This window comes from Micropterus salmoides, unplaced genomic scaffold (genome assembly GCF_014851395.1).
Source record: "Micropterus salmoides isolate LMB-PRFRI ecotype aquatic unplaced genomic scaffold, ASM1485139v1 Ms_hic_scaffold_13, whole genome shotgun sequence".
NCBI lineage: Eukaryota > Metazoa > Chordata > Actinopteri > Centrarchiformes > Centrarchidae > Micropterus > Micropterus salmoides.
The window spans coordinates 16,229,953-16,255,685 of NW_024040374.1; the positions used below are offsets into that span (position 1 = coordinate 16,229,953).

The window sequence follows — 25,733 nt, forward strand, 5'->3', positions numbered from 1 at the left end:
CTCTTCGGCATATGAATCGACGAATAGCACTGATGCAAGAGTCCGTGTCTAATGAGTGCGCCACTTCTAAATGAACTGCCCTGCTGGCCATACATGTAAAGATAACTCCATAACGTTTCACATAGGAACGCCCTTGCTTTACCTCAATAGGCCCAAAATAGTCCACTCCCACATTAGTAAATGGAGGTAAGTCTGGAGTAATCCTTTCTTTGGGAAGATCAGCCATTTTTTGATCACACAATTTTCCTTTGTGACGTTTGCAAAAAGTACAACTTGACAAGATTTTTCTTGCTGCAGCATTGGCATGTGTGACCCAGAACTTTTCTCTCAATTTGGAGAGGATGTAATTTCTCCCACCATGCCTTGTCTGTTCATGAACATTTTTAAGAATTAACATGGAGATGTACTGATCTTTACACAGGATGACTGGGTGTTTGCTCTCTTCGGGCATTGTAGTCCTGGACAATCTTCCACCTACTCTTAACAGTCCATCCTCTAGAACAGGATTCAGTTTGTAGATAGGGCTACACTTTGTTACAGGTTTTCCTGTCCTTAGTGCACAAATCTCTTTGTCAAATCTTTCCCTTTGACATAACTGAAGGATAGCATTTTCTGCCGCTAATAGATCCTCAGTTGATATACTGTCTCGTCCTGATGACTTTCTGGCTTCCAACATTTTCTTGTCCACATAACAAAGATCAGCCATTTCAACCATCACAAGTTGCTTTCTTCTTTGACTCAACTCCAATAGAGTCTTCTTAACCTTGAGTAACCATGCAACTGCAACCTTCAACCTCTTCCAGTCAGAGAAATATGTGATGAGTTGATTGGTTGCATTATCCTCCTGAATAGTTATTGTGTTGGTAGAGATCTCCAGTTTGACCTCTGGATCATCCTCTTCTATTGTGGATTCTACTTCATAATGTATCCACGTTTCTCTTGCTTTCCACAGGAATTCTGGACCTGATAACCACGTTTTGCTGTTCAGAAGCTTGTGGACTGTCAGTCCTCTAGATGCGTCATCTGCAGGATTTTGTTTTGTGTGAACATATCGCCACTGTGCTGGGTCTGAAGCTTCCCCAAGAAAGCTTGCGTATTCTTGGTGGAACTTCTCATTTCTTTCCATTTTCCTTCTTAATCCAGTGAAGCGCTGTTGAGCAATACAACGATTGTTTGGCAGTGTCACTTTCTGAGCTTTGAATGGCAATTTTAAACTGTAGTGTCCGTCTTTTAACTTTACAGATTGGTCCATTATTTCAATGAATCTTGCCTCCTGTCTTGACATTTCTTCTCCGTCGTCGGCGATTTTTTCATTGAAGTCACTTTGGTACTGCTTCTCCAATAGCAGCTGAAGTGATTCCACAGATAATCGGTTAACAGCAACACTATGACCACCATTGTCATTCATGTCTTTGCAATCCTTTCCGAAGCCATTGACCACCCACCCCAATAGAGTTTTAACAGCAAAAGGACCCTCACCTTGACTATTCACAATTTCCCATGGTTCCAGCAACTTTGAAGCATTAGTCCCTATTAATAACTCCACATTAGCATCAATTTCAGGGATTTCAATGTGCTCAAGGTAAGGCCACTGTGTAAGGTCCTCTTGTTTGATGATGTTTGCTGTATTCACTGGCATCGATTTCTGTGTGTAAACATTTGGAAGACTGTAGTACCTTGTACCATTAAGGCTAGCTATTTCAAGTCCATTCACAATGTATGTTGACACTGATGTCTTTGGGCTCATCGTTAACAAACATATTTTTGACTTTGTCCCAGTGAGATTAAGCCTACGCATAAGAGCTTCAGAGCAGAATGTGGATGTTGAGCCATTGTCCAGAAAAGCATAGGTCTGAATCACCTTGTTGCCTTTTTGTGCTTTTACCTGAACTGGCAGGATGGAGAGCATTCCATTGCAACCGGCCCCGGTCTGGCTCCCAAATGTCTGAGCTGACACAAGCGTATGGTTTACAGCTGGTTTAGTTTCACTGGGGTTCATTGTTTTGTCCAGTTGTTTGACGTGAATGTGTAAAGCTGTTGGATGGCTCTGTTTGCACTTTGCACAGATTTTGCGCTCATCACAATCTTTGCTCAAATGCCCAGTGTTGAGACAACCAAAGCACACTCCTTTTTCCTTTAAGAAGTTGATCTTTTCATGATGTTTGTTATTGGCAAATCGTTGACATTCATCCAGACTGTGATTTTGTAAACAGAATAAACAATTGATGCTGATGTTGCTGTCCCTATGCTTACCTTCCTGTGTGTCCTTGTGTTGTACTTTGCGAACAGCGTAGACGTTTGTAGCAAAGTTGTCTCGCTTCAACTTAGACTTTGCTGTATACACCTCCCTTTTAACATGTACTCTTTCAGTAGTTTGAATATCACCAAAAACAGGATCAGACAAGATTTTGACTTGATATTCCACAAAGTGTACAACGTCATTAAAGTTTGGTCTGCGGTTGTGTCTCTCTTGAATATCACATGCAGAATTTCTAAATTTTTCCCTCAATTTAAAAGAAAGTTTCGAAACAACAATTTTGAGGTTGGCAGACATGTCCAATTCTCTCATATCCCTTAAATCTGACATTGCATTATTGCAGCCACGTAAAAATAATGCATAGTCCTGTAGTAACGAAACACTTTCAGCCTTCACCACAGGCCAGTTGAGAACCTTTTCCATATAAGCTGCTGTGATCTTGGTTTCATTACCAAAGTGTTCCTGTAGGAGGGCTTTAGCGGTTTCAAATCCTCTCTCCGCACTCATATGTAAACAGCTTTGTACAAGGTCATGTGGGCGCCCTCTGGTGTACCTTTCCAAAAATACATGCAATCTCCTTTAGATGCAGCTTTCTCTTCCACACAGTGCTTAAAAGCTTGCATGAATGTTTTGAACTTCAGTGGGTCACCCTCAAAAACAGGCATTTGTCTTGGTGGCAGTTGGCTTGCTCTGTGTTGTTGAATGAGCAGCTCGGATATTTAATTTTGCTTTTGCAGAATTTGTCGTGTAGAATTGTCATCAACTGCATGTACAACATTTTCAGCGGGTCTTGCAACTGCAACAGGTAAGCCTTTATTTTTCCTCAATCTTGTAGACTTCTCAAACCTTGCTTCAGGAATGTCAGGTATTTCTTTCGATCTTTGTTTCTCAAAATAAGATCCCATTTTATCCTGATCTGAAAATGCTTGCAGTACTGCCAACTCTGCATCCGAGGCTTCAATCTCAGCATCCATTTCCACTTGTTCCATTCTTTTGCGTAATGATTCCACCTCCTTCTCCATTTCATGTTTCTTTTTTAGCGCTGCTGCGCGTGCCAGAAGTGCAGCTTTCTTGGCTTCTGCTTGTGCAACTTCAAATGCAGCCTTGCTTGATCGACTTGATCTTTCACTGGTGCGGCTGTTAATGCATGATGATGTTCCAACATTTGATACACTGTCCGTTGGCTTTATTTCATCCTCAAGGTGAACCTCTTCTGCAGTACCATTATTTGTACTCTTACAATGATTTTCCACACACTGGCAAAATCCATGCACACTTAAAAGCTTTGCTTTGAACCAGGTCTCATGCTTCTCTTTTTCCTCTACGGGTAACAACTCAAGCAGATTATTATGTGCAACTTTTGCGTCATTAATCAAAGCTTGATATTTGCTGAAGCTGCCTTTTATTTCAGCTTCATAACCAGACTCACACATTAAACCTTGAACAGTTTTTTTTAGATTGGCGGCTTTACTTAATTTGGATTTTCTTAGTGTCTCCAAGTCATTTAGTTTAGAAAGCCATGCTTTTGCTGTAGGTTTTATAGATTTTTTTTTACGGAGGCTTCTTCTTTATCATTTTGAGAGTCAGCCGACACCACATGTGTTACCTCGATACCTTGATAATTTTCATCCATTTTACATCACTTTTAACCAAGAAAAAGCAGACAAAAGAAAAACATTTCATTTAAATATGAAAACGAGAAATCAGAAATAAAGCATAAACACTTTACTTTTCTTGTGTAAACCCCTCGACCCAAATGTCTCTTATTTCAAGTCCTCGTTTACTTTAACCAAATGTCAATATTTTGTGTTCTCCTTTTATTCTTGCTGTTTATACTTTAATAACTGCAGCTCTTAATGCATACATCTTTTTATGTGTGTGCTAACTGCCGTTACCTCCTTTGTCCGAGTATCTGCATCAAAGTGCCCCTTCTTCACTGTCCAATGTGAAGCCGCACACAAACCTCCGTGACCGTCGCCTATGGTGTCCGTCCGTCCTTACCGCGTCCCATCCGGACCTCCTCAATGTTCACGGTCAGTCTCAAAGCGTTTTATACCGACGTCCGCTACCGATCACCGACGTCCGCTACTGATCTCCGCCGTCCGTCACCGACGTCCGCTATCGATCTCCGCCGTCCGTCACCTCCATGATGGCCGCCTCACTGTCCAATGTGAGGCCCGCTGCGCCCATGGGCCTACTGCATCTGATGCGCCAGCGTTTTCCATTCAGCCGATCACCGTGATAGTGCACGAACAGCATAAGGACCGTGTCGTTTCAACTTGATCAGTCTTTTCCTCATACAGAGGGGGTTTTTGACTAATTGTTGGCGCACATTTAAGTTGTTTTGCACGCGTGTTTCAGGCGTGCTGTTTCCTTTGGCTTAAAATAATAAACTTTCAAAAGTCTGAACTTAACGTCGGATATGCCAATCCATTTATTAACATAACAAAAAATAAAACATTTATTCAATAATAACTTAACTCAAGTCAGTCTCCATAATTACACGCCGTGCCTCACGGTCAAAAACCATGCACCTCGCAGTGCGCCACACCTGCACTAATTACCCAATGTCTTAAGTAGACTTGTGGCTGCACACAGCGCCAACCCATGGCTATACACAGAATGGCTCCAACAATAGACATAGATCGGATAAGAGTTCAGACAGATGTGCTTTAAAAGGCAGTGAGGGGGATGCGGGTCTCTAGCTTGAGGGGTTTTTGTAACTCATTCCAGTCGTTGGCAGCGGAGAACTTGAAGTGGCGACCGAAGGTGGTATGGGCTTTTGGGGTGACCAGAGAGATGTACCTGCTTGAGCGCAGGCTGCGGGTGGGTAATGATATAGACACCAGTGAGCATAGGTATAGGGTGGCTCTGCCTAGCAAGCACTATGTACACACAATAAGTTGGTACCAATGAGTTAGGTGTCGAGTAGGCTATGTAACGACGGCCAGCCGACTAATGCATAGAGGTCGCAGTGGTGGGTATTAAATTGGGTGCCGGTAACAACGGATGGCACTGTGGTAGACCACATCCAGTTTTTTCACAAGAAAGTTTGAGGCAGATCTGTATATGACATCCCTGAAATCTAGCATGGGTAGAACAGTCATTCTTACCAAGGCAGGTTTGGCAGCATGGGTGAACGAGACCCTGTTGCAGAAAAGGAAACCGATTCTGGACATACTTTTAGATTGAAGGTGGTTTATGTTGGGCTGGAAAGAGAGGGAACTGTCTATCCAAACACCTAAGTATTTGTAAGTGTCCACATATTCTAATACTGACCCATCTAGCGTTGTGATGCTAGTCAGACAAGCCGGTGTGGGAAGCGATCAGTTGAAAAGCATGCACTTTGTTTGACCAGAGTTTAGTAGTAGATGGAGGTTACGTTAGTATATTAGGCCTGTGCGACATGGCCAAAAATGTTATCACGATAAAAAAAATTTCATCAAATCATTTGAAATCATCATGATAAATGTCAAATCATTATTTCTGTTGAGTTTAAAGACTCTGTAAAGAGGGTTGTGATGGTAACTGTGAACGCCTAAACAGAGAGGGACGTTTAGATTGAAACCTTTTGTGTGTCACTTTCACATACTTTCAAATATACCAATCAATATAATATTGTTTAAGATGATATCACTTTAAAATGTATGAGAGAGTGAAATGCTTTAGTCCATTTCCTCAATAAATGCCTAAAAACAGCAATTCAACATTTTGGAACTTTTTGCCATCTTAAAATAAAAGTTAATTCAATTTTATTTATATAGCGCCAAATCACAATGACAGTTATCTCACAATAGTAACAGTCATTGTTCAGTCAAGTTTGATATACATGCTGTTACAGTGATCTACCTTGATTGCAGGTACCATAAGAATGGGGTTGACCATGATGTCTTCATAGTATTTCTTACAAGGGTCATCTTGAAGAGTGAAGGTGCTTCTGAACCACTCTGCAAGGAAACAACCAAAGACAGCAGCTGTAGCTAAGGTCTTTCTGCATCCTTGCAAAGAAAAACTTACAAAACACTGAAAGCAAAAGTCAGACTATAAAAAAGTGCCAAAAACATTGAAAGAGATTTGATGAGATAGGTGTTGTGTGATTTGGCGCCCCCATCTTTTCATAGTTTACCATTGTTGTAAATATGGACAGCTGTACATTTGTTATGAATACATTAGGCTACTTATGATCAAAAACTATCAAGTTGCCAACTTTGCTAACACAACACATAGCAATTTTGACTACTAGTCCAACATAGAGAATGCCAGCTTGGCGTCTGCCTTGCTACCTTTTATTACACAAAGCTTTCGCCAATGTCTGGGAGCCTCTTGCTTGGTCACTCTCTTTTCTTAGCTTAGCTATGTCCATAGAGGCTGCTGAGCAGAACATCCTGGAGTTCAACACATTTAAGACAGTGGAGATGGTTGTGGATTTCAGGAAGAGCCCAGCACCCGCCATCACGATATGTGACTCCATGGTCAACGTTGTGGAGTCGCACCGCTTTCCGGGCACCATCGTCTCCAAGGACCTCAAGTGGGAGCTGAACATCGGCTCCCTCACCAAGAAAACCCAGCAGAGGATGTATTACCTGCAGCAGCTGAAGAAGTTCAACCTGCCAAAGATAATGGTGTACTTCTACACCGCCGTCATCAAGTCCATCCTCAGGTACACTGCCAGGAACAAAGGCAGACTGCAGCGTATCATTGGCTCCACAGAGAACGTGAATAGCTGCAATCTACTATCCCTCCAGGACTCTGAAGCAAGCAGGAAACATTGTGGTTGACCCCTCCCACCCCGGACACAAACTGTTTCAGACACTCCACTCCGTCAGGACCAAAACCTCACGCCAAAAGAAACATCTGCAGCTGGCCTCAACCACCCACACCCTTTACAGTACATACGTAAATGTTTGTCACATGTAAATATTTCGCAAATTTAACAATATTTTTTATCTTGTTGTGACGGACCACCGTCACTATGGTTGAGTATGTGCTGTGACTGTTATACCAATGAGCCTGACTCTTTGGTGTTGCGGTCAAGTTGTTGTTGATGTTTGGTACCCCGTAGACCCGGGTTTGAATCCGGTTGGGGTGATATGCTCTTACCTTTCCGTCACACTTGTCAATTTAATATTTTTATTTACTTATTTTATGTTTGTTATGCACCAAGTCACCAAATTAAATGTAATTGGCTCACCTTTCAAGCTATCAATCCAGCCTATTTTCTTCATTCCAGTGCATTTTTCATACACACTATTCATCTTCGCTATGTTGTTTTGGTGTTCAGCAAAGGCAATCTGAAAAAAGTACTGGTTTACAAGCTTACATTTCTAAAATAAAACAAAAAGAGCACTGAACAGCTAAACAAGAGCAAGGGAACAGAAAGAGCTCTTCTTCACTTTGTACAGATAGAACCAGTTCCAGAATATACTGATAAAGAAGAATACAACAAACAGTCTCCTAAACTGCGTGAAGTAGGACACCATTGACCACAGCTGAGTGCATATGATGGCCACTACAAACAGAACAAGCAGCAACATCTGGAACACAAACAGATGATGATTTACTATGATTTCTGAGATGTGGAAAACAGACGGGATTTGATAGTAAAAATGGAATAAACTGTAAAACATGGAATCTGCCAAAATGTGGGTACAATGTCTAAAAATCTGGGTTTTCCCCTGGCATTATAAGTGCTTTTCCACAGCACCTAAGCTAGAAGAACAGAAAAATACTATGCTGCTGTGTTTAGGTGTCATTTACGGACACTGCTTCTGTCACCAATGTTTCACCAAGGGCAGGGCTCAGTGCCTCCTCACACAGCTGGCATACAAGCTGTACACTTACTACTTTACATTGTAGCAAAGTGTCATTTTTCAGTGTTTTGACATGAAGATATAATCAAATATTTATCAAAAATGTGAGGGGTGTACTCACTTTTGTGAGATACTGTATTCTGTGGGAAGAAATTGTCATTACTCAAGTAATAGTGTATTTAATGGAGGACAATTCCTATACTTTTACTGTCTATTGTCCAGTATTAAGTAGTATTACAGTCCTTTAATATCTTATTGTTGCAATACATTTGTGAATTATCCCCATAAATAATTGCGCATAGAGCTGAATACTTCTATATGCATATTGAGTTTCACTTGCAAAAAATACCTCAGACTACAATACACTGTCATAGAACAGTGTCTATTGTTTGGTAGCAGATGTGTGAAGCATCTTAAAGATTCTAAACAAAGATTTCAGATTAATGAATGAGCTTACTTTTAACAGTGTGTCAAGCTCCACACCAAAGGTGTCTTCAAAATGCCACCTCCAAACCTCACGGTCATGTGGTCTGAGATCCACTAGTATCTGACTGATGGCATTGTCCAGAGGCCCTGTTCTCCAGCTGTCTTCACCATCCAGAAGTCTGTCAATCTCTGTCATGTCTTGTCTGGACAGTTTGATCCTGGCATCATAGAGAGCCTCTGTGAAGTCACTGGGCTGGGGAGAAAATTAATTAATACAATGCTCCTCATTCTTGGAATACATTTCAGGAAAATCTTAAGCCAGATGTTTTGGTTTCTACAGGACAATTTAGCACTCCTGAACGGACACATTACTGTTGAATGCAGTTGTAAATTGTGGTTTTTAATATTTATATCTGTATTTTATGTACTGTACACAGGCCTCAGTTGTAAGGTGACCCTGATTTCCTCTGTATAAAAGGTCAAAATGGTGGGGCCTTATCTAATTATTGAACCACACTTGTGTTTGAATGCACTCAAACAGAGTTGAAAACATCATCCCTGATCGCGTTTGAAACAGACAATATACCATTGTCAAAAGTAGGCCACATGATCATTGCCAGAAGAGACATATGAAATGACCACTTACCAAACCAACTCTTTGTATATCCTTTTTGAGTCTCCTAAGGAATCGCATAAACACTGGACTGCATAAGGGCTGCTGTAAGATGAGCTGGATTTTCTTTTCCATTTCTTCCTTCTGAATGAAAGCAAAGCGCAACATTTGTGATGCTTGACTGATTCAATGAAGGAAGGTTTTCTTATTTGCCCTATTGAGATTCAGCATCTTGCTAAAGGATATTTAACAGCAGGGCAGATACAAGGGGACTCAAACTTGTACTTTCTGGCTGAAGGATGAAGTGTCTCTGATGTCTAACACCCTTATGCTCATTTATTTTGAGGGGTCGTAAAGTTGCTGCACATGTCAAGATCCACACCAAAAAGTTATTTTCTTCATTTTTGCCAGTTTTTGCCAACTGTTCTTGTTGCTATGCTTATGTAATGTTTAAACAGAAAATATTCTTCAGTAGGGTGGAACAGATAAACCTGCCTGTTCCATATAATAGTTGTCAGAAAGCAGTCAGTTCCATATTAGACTTGTGAAAACCAACAGATACAAAAAAATAAACATACATAACCGCTTAGCTCTCAACTAAATTCTGATAGCAAAACGTAACTGTCACGGTTTTGAGGTGAAGGCAGGGTTGAGCAGGTTGGAGGACCCAAATGCAGGGGTACAGTTCAAGGGGTTTTAATAAACAAACAAAGGCGAGCACACTTACAAACTGAGTGGCTGAGTCCAAAACAAAGTAATCCAAACGAGAAAACCAGAATCCAAAAACCAATATAAGCAGGGAAACAGGACGAGTAGGCTGGCAACAAGGCAACAAGGCAACAAGGCAACACACTGTAACACACTGTAACACTGGGTGACAATAAACAATGACCCGACAAGGACAAGACAGAAACACCAGGTATATACACACAGGGACTAACGAGCAGGGCGGGAGCAACACAGGTGAAAGACATGAGGCTAACGAGGCACAGGCAGGGAGAGAGAGAGCAGGGAAAACTGGGACAGACATGCAGAGGGATCACTGGGGTAACAGACATGACAAGGGTTACCGAACACTAGACGACAGACAAGACAGACCCCCAAAACCCAACAGACCAAAATAACGCTAACTAAACACAAAAGGGCAAAACACGGCATGGCAGGCAGAGTGTGACAGTAACAGAGCACATAGCCTAATCCCTAATAACTTTCATTACACTACATTATTTTTTATTATGAATTGTCACTTGAATTTTGTGTTTCCCTCTAAATAAGACATTTCCACCATAAAACTGTTTAATGCTCAAAATCTTCTGGGGGAGGAGCCATAGACCCCCCATCCTATAGGCTATTTGATCAATAAATATTTTTTCTTATTGGCATTAAAATATATTCTTGTCTTGTACTCATGACCCCAATCTTGTGCAATGGCATATGTCTCACGATCTAAGTGTTTCATCACACCCCTAATCTGAGCCCTTAAATGTCCCCACCCCTTTTCAACACAAAATGATTCTCTTGACATGGCATCAGATCAATTTAGGACAATAGCATGGTCAGTCAATGAAATTTGGTCAGAGTAGACTTTTAACATCACCCAACCTCTGCAGGCTTCCTCATCGTTTTGGTGCTTGAATCGTAGTTGAGCATATCATAAGGGTCTATCCAGTCGTCGTCGGTCTGCTGCCCCGTAGCAGCCAGTGACACGGACAGGCTGCATACCAGCACAACAAGGAGCATCCTGGTACAGAGAGGGGGGGTTAGTCCAAAGAGTTCAAGGTGGAAGCTTCAAAGTGGAAGCTAGTACAGGTGCCTAACTTCAATTAAAGCAAACCAAAGTTCCCATGAAGGCGGGGTGCTCTTTGCTTCCGCATATTTAACGTTACGTGTTTCTTGTGATATACAATCTATTGTAAATACACAAAGCTAGGGAGGGACTTGTTGTATTTTGATGGGCGTTTACTGTAGCGCCAACCCCGCTCCGTCATGCCGACTGGTTCGACTGGTTTTAGAGCCAAGGAGGATTGTTTGTTGACTCCGCTGGCACTTGGGTTTAATGCAGTTTTAATTTTGGAATGAGATATGTGGATGTTGTTTGTGTTTGTGTGTTGTTGTGGCTGTGAAACATGCAGTAGGCCTAATGTTAGACATCAAACCATCTTAACGCGTTGTATCCATGTGTGTCTACCTGGTGTTCACAGGGGTGGGTGTGCTGCTGACAGATGAGTGTGAAAGTTCAGTATGGCAAAAGTTGCCTAAACGGCGGTTAAATGTGCGTATACGCATAATTATTCGTCTGGATTAATGAGAAAATACTGTGCGGAAAAACGTACGGATTTCTAGTTGGGTTTCCACGTATCCTTTCACCCATGCGTAGAGCTCACGGAAAGTTTTTCAGACACATCAGAGATGCCTGATGGTGATAAAATCATTAAAGCCCAGCCCTCCGGTGGAAAAACACAGATAAAATATAAAAAAACATACAGGCCTGTCACTATATCGCTGATCCACCATCATAGTTGGATGTGGATAATGTTTAACATCAAAATTAAATTAGTCTATGTGTAAGGGGAATCAGCGCTGTCTCATCATCACCTACCCCAAGACCGGAGTGCAGAGGACACTGTCGGTCAGTTGTGGATATTACATTAAATAGCATAAAAGAAGTAGGTTTTACTAATATCTATTGATATTTTTTTTATACTTTTTGTGTGTGAAATGGCTGCAGTGAAGTCGACTTGGGCGCACACAGCGGTGGCGCACGGACAGACAGACTCACCTGGCACATCTTTACCAACTGTCCTGCATATATGCATTGTGTACATTAACAAAGTCTGAAAAAAAATAATAAAATAAAATAAAATAAAATAGAAAGCCAGTGAAAGCTCTCGCACACTCACTCCATCCTCATCATCAGTCCTCATCATAGTGCAGGCAAAGCATAAAAAAACCGAGCTAAAAATGTGTTCACCTGTCAAAATTCCATGATAGCCCTGTGCTCTTGGTGGGAGATACTACTGCCGGAAGGACCTCTAAATCCGTTTGGCAAAGTGTGAAGTAGCCTACTCCGTATGATTGCTGTAAAAAATAAATTGCGTGACACTCGTGCATAATATTTATAAAGTGCTTTGCATGACCATTTATGGCTTGCACCACCATTTACGTGGGCGTGTAGAAAGCTGGATATGAGACTGATCCACGTTAGCACATTTCCAGGTGGTGTGTGTGCTTTGGCAGGTTTTGTAAATCGGATTTTTCCTCCCTTTCCGTTTTGTTTTTGTGTGCACAGACAGTTTTTGGATGGATTCTACATACAGTTTTATATATAGGCCCCAGGTGAGAGTACAATGTATTCTGCACGATTAATCCAAAAGCAAGACATTCATGATATCTGCTGCAGCTTTAGGTATAAGGTCTCCAAGATTCAATGTGACACGTGTCCCAATGCAAATGATTGGCAGGATGGATGTTTAATTTTAATAGCTCATTGTAAAAATAAAAGGAAAAAACAGCATAAAGAAATTGTTATCATTCCTAGTAAATTACAAAATCCAAGATTTATTTTTTCACATTCAGAAAGAATTTCAATATAATTAGGTTACAATGAAACAACAATTCAAACCTAGATTTTAACACAATGACTCCTGTCCACGAGTAAGACACCAAAACACCAGATCAAGTAAATAATGCTTTTATCTGTGTGTATATATGTTTCCTTTTTCCCAGGAAAAGCTGAAATCATGAAACATTTAGTAGATTCACCAAACAGTATTGGTTACTCTCTGCTCAGGTTAAGGCACATTCAGTTGACCGCACAGCAGACAAAGTCAGTTGGCAACACTCTGGTGGTTCCTCCTTGGGTAAACTTCAAAATATTGTACGCCCACATTAAAACAATGTCTGTAAATCAGTTAGTCAACGATATCTACTCTCCACAGTCCAGCAAAAAGCACCAAACACTAATGGTTATTCTTCCTCTTCTGACTGACGTAGAATCGGTCTACTCGGCTGATATTGGAGAGGACTCCTGTACAGGAACTCCCACAGTTTCAACTTGTATCAGTGAGTCAGCGGAAGTCCTGTTTTCTGCTGAGGATTGCTGGTCCTGCAGTGAGAAAAAAAAATAACAAAATGCATGTACAAATAAAAATGAATAATAAAATAAAATTACATTGATTTGAGTATTACGGGCTTAAATCCCTGAAATATCTTAACTGACCTTTTGTTGCATTACATTATAGAAAGAGAAAGGGTAATGTTATTTAATGTTACAAGAATTTAAATCACAATAAAAATTGGAATTCAACCTCTTTAAAGCCAAATATTTATGGTTACAGAGAAGAATGATTTGGTAGTTGAAACATATTTTTAATCAAAGATTAATTTCCTCAGATTTTGGACATGTTCAAGTTCACACACCAGCATGTCATGGCATCCCCGGTTAAAATCAACTGCTCTAAGAACTAGTTTTATTAATATATACGTATGTATATTAGGGCTGGGCAACATGGCCAAAAATGTTATCACGATAAAAAAAATTCATATCATTCGATACCAATAATTATCAGGATAATTGTCAAATCATTAATTCTTGAGTTAAAATTTTTGGTCCTGAGTGAAAGTTGAAAAAAACCAAATGGTTAATTTTTTGGTCAGAACATGACAAACACTTGATGCCAAACAGTGGATTACTTAACAAATCTAAGGTAGAACATTCAAAGCACTTATCATAAAATCTTTTTTCTACAAATATTCAAATGTAAAATTAAGTAAAATCTGTTTTCAGTCTCTAATCCTCGACAAAATAAATATCTTAAGAAAAATTAAGCGCCAATTAGTTTGTGACTCAAATTAATTAAATCAAACATTTATTGAACATTTGTTATATTGTTATTGAGGAAAATTATTTAGAATTAATTATCATTGTTGTTTTATTGCCCAGTTCTAATGTATATACAGTACATGACATGCATATAAAGCTATAAAATCTACTGGCTGAACACATTCACCCACACACATCCACGACAAGCTCAACATCTATCAAAACACAAACGTAACACGGAAAAATCTAACCCAAATGAAAATATGTCAAAAATATGATCTACTTATTTACCAATTTATGTCACATGAGAATATTCATCATCCCATTATCGCATGTGAAACGGCATTAAGACATAAACAGGGTATGTTAAATATTTTCACAGTTAAGAAGCGCTATTTTATGTCTAATGTCAGATATTCCTAGGACGAATTTGATTTGACCTCACCTGTACATCAGTTTGTGAAGGCCGCCTTGCTGCTGGCTGAGATCTAGATGCTGCACTGTGTCTGTTGAGTTCATCTTTAGAAAGGTTTTCATTCGCTTCCTCAGTTTTAGTCTTTGATGGAGATGAATAGGAGTCATTGGGTTTAGTTTTTGACTGGGCTGTGTTAGCTTCAACACTGCTAGCACTCGCTCCAGCCAGCTCCTCTTGCTTTCCTGAATCGGACTCAGCAGAGAGATTCGGCTCCGCCTCACGCCGCCCAGCGTCCATCTCATCCTCACTGTAAGGAGACTCGGCAGTGCGTACTGTCACCACAACTACCTTGGCTTGCTCTTCTCTGGGTCTGTTGTGTCGCCTCTGATGAACCTGGTTCCTGTCTAATCTGCCATCATCTGCTCGGTGCCTCTGGGAATGTTGTGGTGCATCCCCTCCTGCTAAGCGGTCAAAGTCCTCGATCCCCTGGAGGTGAATCTGCAGTTGCGCCACCTGCAGAGGAGGTGGATCCCTTCGAGGATGGCGGAAAGGTGCAGCGATGCCATGCTGGAAAGCTGCCTGTACACTTCCATACATTAATACCTGTAGAAGAGTCAAATAAATACACCAGTATTGAGAAACCCTGTCAGATTTCATTTATTTGCATGTGTCACTGATCATTTATAAAGTCCTTACCAAAACACACAACATGACAACGAGGAAAACTGGGATCTGCAGGGTAACTGGTAGGTCTTTGAGGAGTGCTACAAGAAACTCGCTGATCCCCTGGCCGATGTGCTTCAGTGGATCTGTGATGAGGGTTGTGATGGTAACTGTGAACGCCTAAACAGAGAGGGACGTTTAGATTGAAATCTTGTGTGCGCGCCATTTCCACACCCATACAGACATTCAAAAAATAATACCAATTTTAAAAATAACATTGTTTAAGAAGATATCATCATTTTAAAATGTATATGAGAGAGTTAAATGCTTCATGATATTTTAGCGATGCACCGAAATGAAAATTCATGGCCGAAGCAGAAACCAAATATAATGAAAAAATTTGTACATTCACATATTTTGCCTTTTTTTTACCATTGCACAAATTAAATAGTCAATATGTGCTTTTTACTCAGTGTATTCCACAGGATTTGGAGAGACTATGGTGGGTGGGTCTGAGGCCCAAGAGGGTCCCGTGAAGTAAATTACATGTGTCCATTTATTTTTAATGTACACAATATGTAATATATTAACAGTGCCTGCAAATGGCGTTTTTTGCGGATTTCTCGGACACTTTAAAATGCTTCCACACTGCCGACATGTCAACCTAACTGTTCGGTAAAATTTATTCGGTCTTTTGATGTATTAGGCCGAATGTGCTATTTTTGCTGTTTTCAGCCGATTCATTTTGGTGGCCGAACATTCGGTGCATCCCTATTCTATTTCCTTAATAAATGCCTAAAAACTAAAACAGCAATGCAACATTTTTGCTATCTTAAAAGGACACCTATTAAAGTGTTTTTCCAGTCCTATAGTTCCGGCTTCATCTAGCTCCGTATGTTGTAGAACGGAGCTGTTGGTAGAAAAAGCTGTTCAAAACAGAGCAGGAGGAAATCTGAGGTTTTGGCTCACAGGGATTTCTTTTAAAATACTTTAACCTCATTATTTGAAGCTTTGGCAATGTTTAACATGAACATCCAACATTGTAGATAAGTCAAAATGTGGAAAAGCAAAATAGGTCTCCTTTAAAATCCAAGTTAATAGTAATAGTAATTATTCTCAGGTTTTACATACATGCTGTCACAGTGACCTACCTTGGTTGGAGATACCAGCAGAATGGGGTTGACCACAAGGACTTCATAGTATTTCTTACACGGGTCATCTTGAAGAGTCAAGGTGCTTCTGAACCACTCTGCAAGGAAACAACCAAAGACAGCAGAGGTAGCTAAGGTCATTCTTCAAAGGCTTGCTATCACTGTCAGTAGCAGAGTTCATCTTCCCAAAGAAAAACTTAAAAAAACAATGAAAGCAAAAGTCATCCAACTAGAAAAAAAAGTGCAAACCATTGAAAGATATTTTGTAAGATTGGAGGTTTGGGGCAATTTGGTAGCCCTACCAATTCAGGGTGTAATTCACATAGCAATATGACTTACTAGTCCAGCTGTATACACAGAAAGAATGCCACCTCGGCATCTGTCTTGCAGCCCTTGCTGCTTTTCTTTCACGAAGCTCTCACCAACGTCTGTGAGCCTCTTGCAGTGTCTCTCTCTTTTACTCTTCTTAGCTTCCTCCGTCAACGTCCTCTTCTCCTCTGTCATTAGCTAATGTCACTTCCATAGAGGCTGATTATAAGCTTCCAGTCTGATACGCGAAGCCAATGCGGAGGTTCCTTAAACCTGCATTCTATTAAACAACCAGCAGGGGGCGACTCTTCTGGTTGCAAAAAGAAGTCCGGTTCCATTAGAAATAATTGTAAAATGACCCTACTTCTCACCTGATTTATTACCTCAGTAAAAACTTTCAAATGAGTTTATGGTCTAAATCGCTAATTTCACATTTTCTTCAATACAACATAATGTTCATTTAGTAAATTATGGTCCCATTTATTTTAAAATAGATCATAAAAGCAGAGTATGCTTCAGGATGGGATTATCTATGATTGACAAGCCATTACCATGGTGACCTGTCAATCACGCTAGAGTGACTCATACCCACGGCACTGTGTAAATTTAACCAGCGGCGTTGAAAAAGCGTACGAGTTGGCTATTCACTTTCTCTGATGAGTACATTTAGTTTTAAGACTGTTGTTCGCTAGACAAAACACACACAGGCGTCATCTCCACCGTCTTGTCTAGGGATGCAGCGATTACTGGATTTCACAATTAACCGTGCTTTAAAACGACACGGTTACTTAATCGTAAAGGCGCTGCTACACCGAGTGTTTCTGTAGCACAAAACAAAACTGTGGCAACTTGTACATAACGAAAATAAAGTTACACGAGCAGTGCACCAGCTTAAAGTGTCATGCTTATCAGAGAAACTCTGGCAGAGGGACCAAATTGTGAAGTTTTATTTCCACCAAAGAAACTGCTGAAGTTGGCAGTGTGGGAGAATTTCGGGTACACCAAGTCTGAACATTTATCGTTACATCCTTCTGTCTGTGTTGAGAAAATGTTGCCAGATGTAAAACACTAACATAACATCAGGAGCTTATAGACTTTCAGGACTATAGGCTACAAATTAACTGCATTTCAGTTAACACTGCACTCAATTTCATTTCATAATTTTCACTAATACTTATATGTATGGATGAGAATTGATGACAGTAACAGTTCAGTTTATTTCCCTCCTTAATAGCAATTTCACCTGGGGGATAAAAGTTAATATTCCTCTTATATTAATAATACTTACATAGTATAGAAATATAATTGTTAATGTAATTAATTATAAAAAAAAAAAAAGTAATTACTAGTGTAGTTAAATTAATAAATGCATAATAATCGTGAAACCGTGATTATTTCTCTGACAATAATCGTACCAACAAAATCTGTAACCGTTGCATCCCTAGTCTTGTCCAAATATGGTCACTTCCGGGCACTTCCTGGTTGCAAAAAAATCAACACGGCGGAGCCCTATCGGCCAAACTCAAGGCTTCATAACGGCAGTCCACAAACCAACGGGTGACGTCACGATGACTGTCCCCATTTCTTATATACAGTCAATGGTGGAAAGCTAGCCAACAAAGCTAGCCAGCGACCGATGCAAGAGCACTTACAGTACTGTTACCGATGTCCGAGTGTGTCATCTAGTAGGTTTGCTAACATCAACTCGAGATTTACAGTTAGCGGCTAAACTCCTGTCTGTGAACACTCCGACTGATTTTGTTCGGTCTACAACTTTGCTACAGCCAAACATCAAGCAAGCGCAGCACAAGTCGTAGCAAGCAGCTAATAAGTTATTGCTTTTCCAACAGAAAGGCCAACTCGGCATCTGTCCTGCATTCTTTCACCTTTTTTGGCTCATGCCAATCAGTAAAAGCCAGTCCAATATTTACTCTTGTCCAGTCTCTTGCTCTGTCACTCTCTTTCACTTCACAGCCTCTGCCACTATATCCGTGCTGAGAATACAGAGTTAGCTTCTTCCACAGAACATACATCGTACATTTAATAATTTTTCTCTTCTTCTTATAGCTTGCTTGCATAACAGTTTTGTTGGTGTGCGATATGTAGCCTTAAAGCATTATGCTGTTCTCGCGATTAATTTCCTGCCCGGGATTTCAGTGTTGTTCAATGTTGCCCGGAATGGCAATGACTGAGATGCCATTCTCCCAATTATAAGCTGTTATTTTAAGATAAAAATACCACAGAATGTTGCTTTAAATGTGCACCAATGACTGACGTGAATGGCTCCACCTGTAGGTGGATCACAGACTTCCTGTCAGACAGGAGGGCAGCAGGTGAAGCAGGGGAAACATGTCTGACTCTTGGACCATCAGCACCGCTTCCTGGAAGTTCAACCTCCCAAAGACAATGATGGTGCACCTCTACACCTCCAGGTACAAGTCCATCCTAACTGCTCCATCACCATTTGGTAAACTACTGCTACTGCCAGGACAAGGGCAGACTGCAACTTATCATTCGCTCCACAGAGAAGGAGAATGGCTGCAATTTACTATCCTTCCAGGACTCTGAGGCAAGCAGGAAACATTGTGGCTGACCCTCCCACCCCGGTTTCAGAGACTCCCCTCTGGCAGGTGGCTGCGGTCCAAAACGATATTGCACATTTCGTCGTTATTCTTTTATATCCTGTCAATTTAATATTTTTATATTTATATGTATTATGTTTATTGTTATGCACCAAGTCACCAAAGAAAATTCCTTTTATGTGTAAACCTACTTTGCAATAAAGCTGATTCTGATTCTCAATTGTAATTGGCTCACCTTTCAAGCTATCCGTCCAGTCAATTTTCTTCATTCCAGTGCATTTTTCATACACAGAATTCATCTTCGCTATGTTGTTTTGGTGGTCAGCAAAGGCAATCTGAAAATAAATAAAAGGAAACAGTATTACAAACTTCTGTCTGTCTCTGTCAGCTAAACAAGAGCAAGGGAACTAAAAGAGCTCTTCTTCACCTTGTACAGATAGAACCAGTTCCAGACAATGCTGATCAAAAAGCAGACAGCAAACAGTCTCCTGAACTGCGTGAACCAGGACACCGTTGACCACAGCTGAGTGCATATGATCGCCACTATGATCAGAACAAGCAGCAACACCTGGAACACAAAGAGAGAGTACATCTTGACTGATTGCACAAGATGGAAAACCACTTGTAAACACAAAATAAACACCAGTAGTATTTAAAAATAAATAAATAAAATATACGGAAGTGGGCCACCTTAACGAGTTGGACTGTAAGTGTTATTGTTTAAAGCTTACTTTCCATTCAAGTTAAAAGCTCAGCAGTCATATAGAATAGATGTTTCTATTGGTGCTCTGACTACGTCTCACTACTTAGGGTATATGGTGTAGGTCACTAATTGGTGAGCGTGGCCGGGATCCGGACCCAGCCGCCGTCCTCTCTGCACCTAGAACAATAGCCGATTTATTACAGAGAATTACTAGGCTACCTCTTGAAGGAGCATTTCCATTTTAACCAGCACAGCTTTTCTAGCATACTTTTACAGTACTGATTTCAATTTAATTTTATTTATATAGCGCCAAATCACAACAACAGTTATCTCACAGCGCTTTTCATAAAAGAGCAGGTCTAGACCATACTCTGATGTTATTTACAGAAGCCCAACAATTCCCACCAAGAGCAAAGCACTAGGCGACAGAGGCAAGGAAAAACTTAATTTTAAGAGGCAGAAACCTCGAGCAGAACCATGGCTCAGGGTAGGCGGCCATCTGCCTCGACCGGTTGGGTTGAAGGAGAGAGATAGAGAGAGAGAGTGGAAGAGGGAGGGAGGGACAGAGAGGAAGAGGGAGGGAGAGAGAGAGAGGAAGAGAGAGAGAGAGAGAGAGGGCAAGAGAGAGGAGGGAGGCAGCCTACACACACACACACACGTACAGACAGTAAAGGTGATATTGCTATAGACTAAACGAAAAATAGTACAGATATTTATAGTAGTGTTAATGATCATAATCGTAATGTTAATGATTATAATAACAATAGGACTAGTAACAATAATTGTAGCAGAGGGTGTCGAGCAGGAACACAGGGGCAGCAGGTGACTCGCAACCACAGATCCAGACTCCACAGCTCCAGAGCCAGAAACACCTGCAGGAAGTGATAGGAGGAGAGAAGGAGAGGGAAGAGAAAGCACAAGACTACCGGAAAGGGGAGAAGTTGTGTTAGTAACATGCAATAATGGGATGAGGTTGCATACAGAGGGAGAGAAAGTAGAGGAGAGAGGAGCCCAGTGCATCATAGGAAATAGCAGCATAACTAAGGGATGGTTCAGGACTCACCTGAGCCAGCCCTAACTAAAGTCTTAAGCCTACTCTTAAATGTGGAGATGGTGTCTGCCTCCTGAACCCAAACTGGAACCTGGTTCCACAGGAGAGGAGCTTGATAGCTGAACGCTCTGGCTCCCATTCTACTTTTAGAGACTCTAGGAACCACAAGTAACCCTGCAATCTGGGAGCGCAGTGCTCTGGTGGGGTAGTAAGGTACTATGAGCTCTTTAAGATAAGATGGTGCCTGACCATTAAGAGCTTTGTATGTGAGAAGAATGATTTTAAATTCTATTCTGGATTTTACTGGAAGCCAATGCAGAGAAGCTAAGACAGGACAAATGTGATCTCTTTTCCTGGTTCCTGTCAGAACACGTGCTGCAGCATTCTGGATCAGCTGAAGAGTCTTAATGGACTTTTTCGAGCAGACTGATAATAGGGAATTGCAGTCATCCAAACGACATGTCTTGATCAAAGATAACTCCAAGATTCCTCACAGTGGTGCTGGAGGCCAGGGCGATGCCATCAAGGGAAACTATATCTTTAGATAATGCGTCACGGAGGTGCTTGGGCCCCAGAACAATAACTTCACAGAAAATTACAGGTCATCCAGGTTTTAACATCCTGAAGGCACATTTGAAGTTTAGCTAACTGATGAGTTTCATCTGGCTTGATCGATAGATATAACTCAGTATCATCTGCATAACAATGAAAATTTATGGAATATTTCCTGATAATATTTGCCTAAAGGAAGCATATATAAAGTGAAGAGGATTGGTCCGAGGACAGATCCTTGAGGAATTCCATGACTAACTTTGGCATGCATGGAGAACTCATTGTTAACATGTACAAACTAAAATCGATTTGATAAATAGGACTTAAACCAGCTTAGAGCGGTTTCTTTAATGCCAATGAAATGTTCCAGTCTCTGCAATAGGATCTGATGGTCAATGGTATCAAATGCAGCACTAACCTAATAAAACCAGTACAGAGACAAGTCATGCAATGAGGAGGTCATTAGTCATTTATGTTGAACTCTAAAACCTGACTGAAAATCCTCAAACTATTGCTCTGTAGAAAGTCACACAGCTGTTTAGCAACTACTTTCTCCAGGACCTTAGAGAGAAATGGAAGGTTAGATATAGGTCTATAGTTTGATAAAACATCCGGATCAAGTTTGGGCTTTTTCAGAAGAGGTTTAATTACAGCTACTTATGTACTGTGGTACATAGCCTGTTGATAAAGACAGATTGATCATATCTAGTATAGAAGTGCTGACTAAGGGTAAAACTTCTTTAAGCAGCCTAGTCGGGATGGGGTCTAAGAGGCAGGTTGATTGTTTAGATGAAGAAATTATTGAAGTTAGTTGGTAAAGATTGAGGGAAGCAAAGCAATCTAAACATATATCTGGTTTTACAGCTGTTTCTAAGGTTCCTGAGTTTAGAAGTCGGAGCCAGTTGGGGGCAGGTCATAGTGAATTTTGTTTCTAATAGTTATAATTTTATCATTAAAAGAAGCTCATGAATTGCAGGTGTTCCAATCGTCTCATGTGATGCTGCTCAGCCAATCAAATTTGTGCATTCCCGAAAAGCATTGAGTCTACTCTGCAAGTGAGATACACATAGGGAGAGAGGAGATGAAAGAAACGAACATTATGAAGTTTGCAACACACACACACTCCAGTTTCACTTAAGACACATCTTAGACTCAGACTACATTTTTAGAGAGTTGTGACTATGAACAGGTAGCACATGACTGAAGAATCTTAAAGACCCATTAACAAAGATTTCCGATTAATGAACAAGCTTACTTTTAAAAGTGTGTCAAGCTCCACGCCAAAGGTGTCTTCAAAACGCCACCTCCAAACCTCACGGTCATGTGGTCTGAGATCCACTAGTATCTGACTGATGGCATTGTCCAGAGCCCCTGTTCTCCAGCTGTCTTCACCCTCCAGAAGTCTCTCAATCTCTGTCATGTCTTGTCTGGACAGTTTGATGTTTGCATCATAGTGAGTGTACGTAGAGTCACTGGGCTGGGGAGAAAAGGGGACAGATTTGTTAAAATGGTGTCCCATTTTCTACTGTAATGCGCTGTAAGTGCAACTGGGCCTTTTCTAAATATTGAACCAGACTTGATAGAACTTGAAACATCAGGGATATCACATTTAAAAACGGTTACAATAACTTTGTCTGAAGTAGGCCATATGATCATTGCCAATAAAGACATGTGAAATGACCATATACCAAACCAACTCTCTGAATTTCCTTCTGGAGTCTCCTAAGGAATCGCATGAACACTGGACTGCATGTGGGCTGCTGTAAGATGAGCTGGATTTTCTTCTCTAGTTCTTCCTTCTGAATGAAAGCAAAGCACAACATTTGTTTGTTTGAGGTGTCATAGTTGCTGAGTTTTTATGTTGTTTTTTTTAAATTATTTTTTTCCATCTTTGCCAGTTTTGCCAACTGTTGCTGTATGTACTTTCCTAAATAGGTTGGCAAATGTCTGCAGTAAAATCACTGGAACAGAAAAAACTGCCTGGTCCACAAAGCAGTTAATTCAGCATGATAGGCCCATCCCGTGTTTATCCAGAGTTTTGGATCTTCCCCCCAGGTTCCATTTTTAGGATCCCTTAGTGAAAACCAACATATCTAAAAATCAAATAATCCCCTCTGCTATCTCTTAACTAAACTATCGACTGTGATGGAAATTTGATATTTTACTGTGTTTACTGTTTCACCCTGCATGCTTCATCAGAATAGACCAGCATTTCACTGTGTGATATTATTATTATTATTTTATTATGTTACAGCTAGGTGAAGTTTCCCATGGGAAGGATGCTCGTTAGAGAGTTTTCTTATATGACTGGCCTTCATCTCAGGACAGCTGGTCTCTACTCCCTTCCTCCCTTTGATAGCTGCGCAATACAGTATAAAGTCACCGGTTACTGGCTTTTTGTCTTACACTCTGCAGACTGTTTATGTTTGCACATGTTTAAATGTTAATGTAAATGTAAATGCTCCGTACTTGTATAGCGCCTTTCTAGTCTTTTCGACCACTCAAAGCGCTTTTACACTACATCTGCATTCACCAGTCATACACATTCATACACTGCCTAAGTGCTCAAACGGAAACTAACATTCACACTCTCTCATACACTGGCGGAATAGCCGCCAGGGGCAATTCGGGGTTCAGTATCTTGCCCAAGGACACTTCGACACGCAACCAGGGGGAGCCAGGGATTGAACCGCCGACCTTCCGATTTTCTTACATTTATGTTGCACTGCTGCACAACCACCCTTTGGAGACAAAGAAAATGACTGGTTGATGTATAAATTAAGATATTTACTGATTAGGGTTTGAATCTGACAGTAATCAAAGGATTTAATTGCCATTACCATGGTATAGCTATACATACACTGACTGAATTCATGTAATCTGGTTCCTCAGAAAAACGTGCAAGTTAACAAATGGTATAAGTTTAAACCAGCAGCCTGTTTGTACATCCACTACCTGACTGATGCACGATGTCAGCTCAGCCTGGCTGGAGTCCTTGGTATACTCTCTTCTTGTAGTTGGCACACTGTCATACTTTGTTGGCTGCAAGGCATACATACACACATACATACTGTCACAACAGAAACATGAACATCGCTTCACATCATCAGGGCAATAGCAACGTCAGCAAATGCAATTTGATCAGAGTAGACTTTTAACATCAACCAACCTCTGCAGGCTTCCTCATCGTTTTGGTGCTTGAATCGTAGTTGAGCATATCATAAGGGTCTATCCAGTCGTCGTCGGTCTGCTGCCCCGTAGCAGCCAGTGACACGGACAGGCTGCATACCAGCACAACAAGGAGCATCCTGGTACAGAGAGGGGGGTTTACTCCCCAATTAACCGTTCAGCATTAAAGCTATTTAGGTAGCTGGAGTGGTAACTTCCAAACAAGAGCTCTAGCCAAGTGAAACCAAGACTAACTTTAATTTACGGTTTCGGGAGTTGAGTTATAACGGTAGCAGGTATGCTAATTTCAAACTCTTCTTCTTCTGGCTCTCCGGCAGACTAGATGCCTAATTTCAAACTCACCGACTCAAACTCGCTTTTGTAGATAGCTTACGGACACGACACGTACTTAATATTAACATGTCCAGAAGACTTTCCTCGCCAATTACGTATAACTCGGCGTTACGGCCAACAACAAGGCCGATTTCGGTTTTGGATACGTCGCAAAGACTCACGGGAAATGTATTTCTCACTAACTACCTCTCCCCCCAGCGTAAACAGGATCTGACGCTACCGTATGGGATTAATATCCTGCCTTGATTCAAAACTGAAAATAAAGTTCTGAAAGGTTGAAACTAAGTGTTTGAAAACTCAAAATCTTACAAAAAAAGGTTGTGCAAGATCGAAAACTAAGATTTGCAAGCTTGCAAAATGTAAAAAAAATTGTTAAAAAACTCTGCAAACATTATGTTGTTTTTGAGTTTTCCTTCTTCAGAACAATTTTTCAGAGTTTCAAATTTGGCAGCGTTGTCACGCAGCTCTGCTCTGAAACTCTGAAACTCAGACTAAGCGAAAATGAAGCTTCGCAACCTCGCAACTTTAAAATAAAGACATGGAGTCAGGGCCTTCTGCTCTTGGCCAATGCTTGGCTGTCTGCTGAAGTACAGTCCAATCACAAGTCATATTTACTGGATAGAGGGATTGACAGACTGCTCCACCAATGACAGACAATGTAGGAGGACGAAAAGACATGTATTTGTGGACAGCTTCATCCTGGAGTTCATTGTTCTTGTCTACAATGAATGAACAATGATCATTAACAGATTGGTTGCCATTCATCAGTTCACCCTGAAAGACACCTTTGGATGTAAAGGCAACTACTTTAGCATTTATTGAAAACTAAACTGACTCACAATAATCTGATTCAGCTG

General features: G+C 40.8%; 2 protein-coding genes across 6 annotated transcripts; both read right to left on the reverse strand.

Annotated features, from left to right (window-relative positions):
• Positions 1-4,667: 4,667 nt before the first annotated feature.
• Positions 4,668-24,744, reverse strand: LOC119900648 (chloride channel CLIC-like protein 1). 2 transcript variants are annotated; one of them, XM_038715797.1, is made up of 8 exons: positions 24,644-24,744; positions 10,709-10,828; positions 9,140-9,250; positions 8,525-8,746; positions 7,651-7,791; positions 7,449-7,548; positions 6,107-6,204; positions 4,668-5,795 (listed from the first exon to the last, which is right to left on the reverse strand). In XM_038715797.1, the coding sequence occupies exons 1-8, from the start codon at positions 24,659-24,661 to the stop codon at positions 5,730-5,732; spliced, it is 876 nt and encodes a 291-aa protein (XP_038571725.1). In that variant the 5' UTR covers positions 24,662-24,744; the 3' UTR covers positions 4,668-5,729. The 2 variants fall into 2 exon arrangements, with proteins under 2 accessions (XP_038571725.1, XP_038571726.1); XM_038715798.1 differs by lacking the exons at positions 10,709-10,828; positions 24,644-24,744 and adding an exon at positions 9,834-9,977.
• LOC119900647 (chloride channel CLIC-like protein 1) lies at positions 12,561-24,918 on the reverse strand. Of its 4 annotated transcripts, XM_038715794.1 has the most exons (11): positions 24,778-24,918; positions 24,524-24,662; positions 24,310-24,396; positions 23,043-23,153; positions 22,610-22,831; positions 19,476-19,616; positions 19,284-19,383; positions 16,158-16,255; positions 15,040-15,186; positions 14,374-14,946; positions 12,561-13,211 (listed from the first exon to the last, which is right to left on the reverse strand). In XM_038715794.1, the coding sequence occupies exons 2-11, from the start codon at positions 24,659-24,661 to the stop codon at positions 13,107-13,109; spliced, it is 1,722 nt and encodes a 573-aa protein (XP_038571722.1). In that variant the 5' UTR covers position 24,662; positions 24,778-24,918; the 3' UTR covers positions 12,561-13,106. The 4 variants fall into 4 exon arrangements, with proteins under 4 accessions (XP_038571722.1, XP_038571723.1, XP_038571721.1 ...); XM_038715795.1 differs by lacking the exon at positions 24,778-24,918 and having other exon boundaries at positions 23,052-23,153; positions 24,524-24,699; XM_038715793.1 differs by lacking the exon at positions 24,778-24,918 and having other exon boundaries at positions 24,524-24,699.
• Between the last annotated feature and the right edge of the window lie 815 nt (positions 24,919-25,733).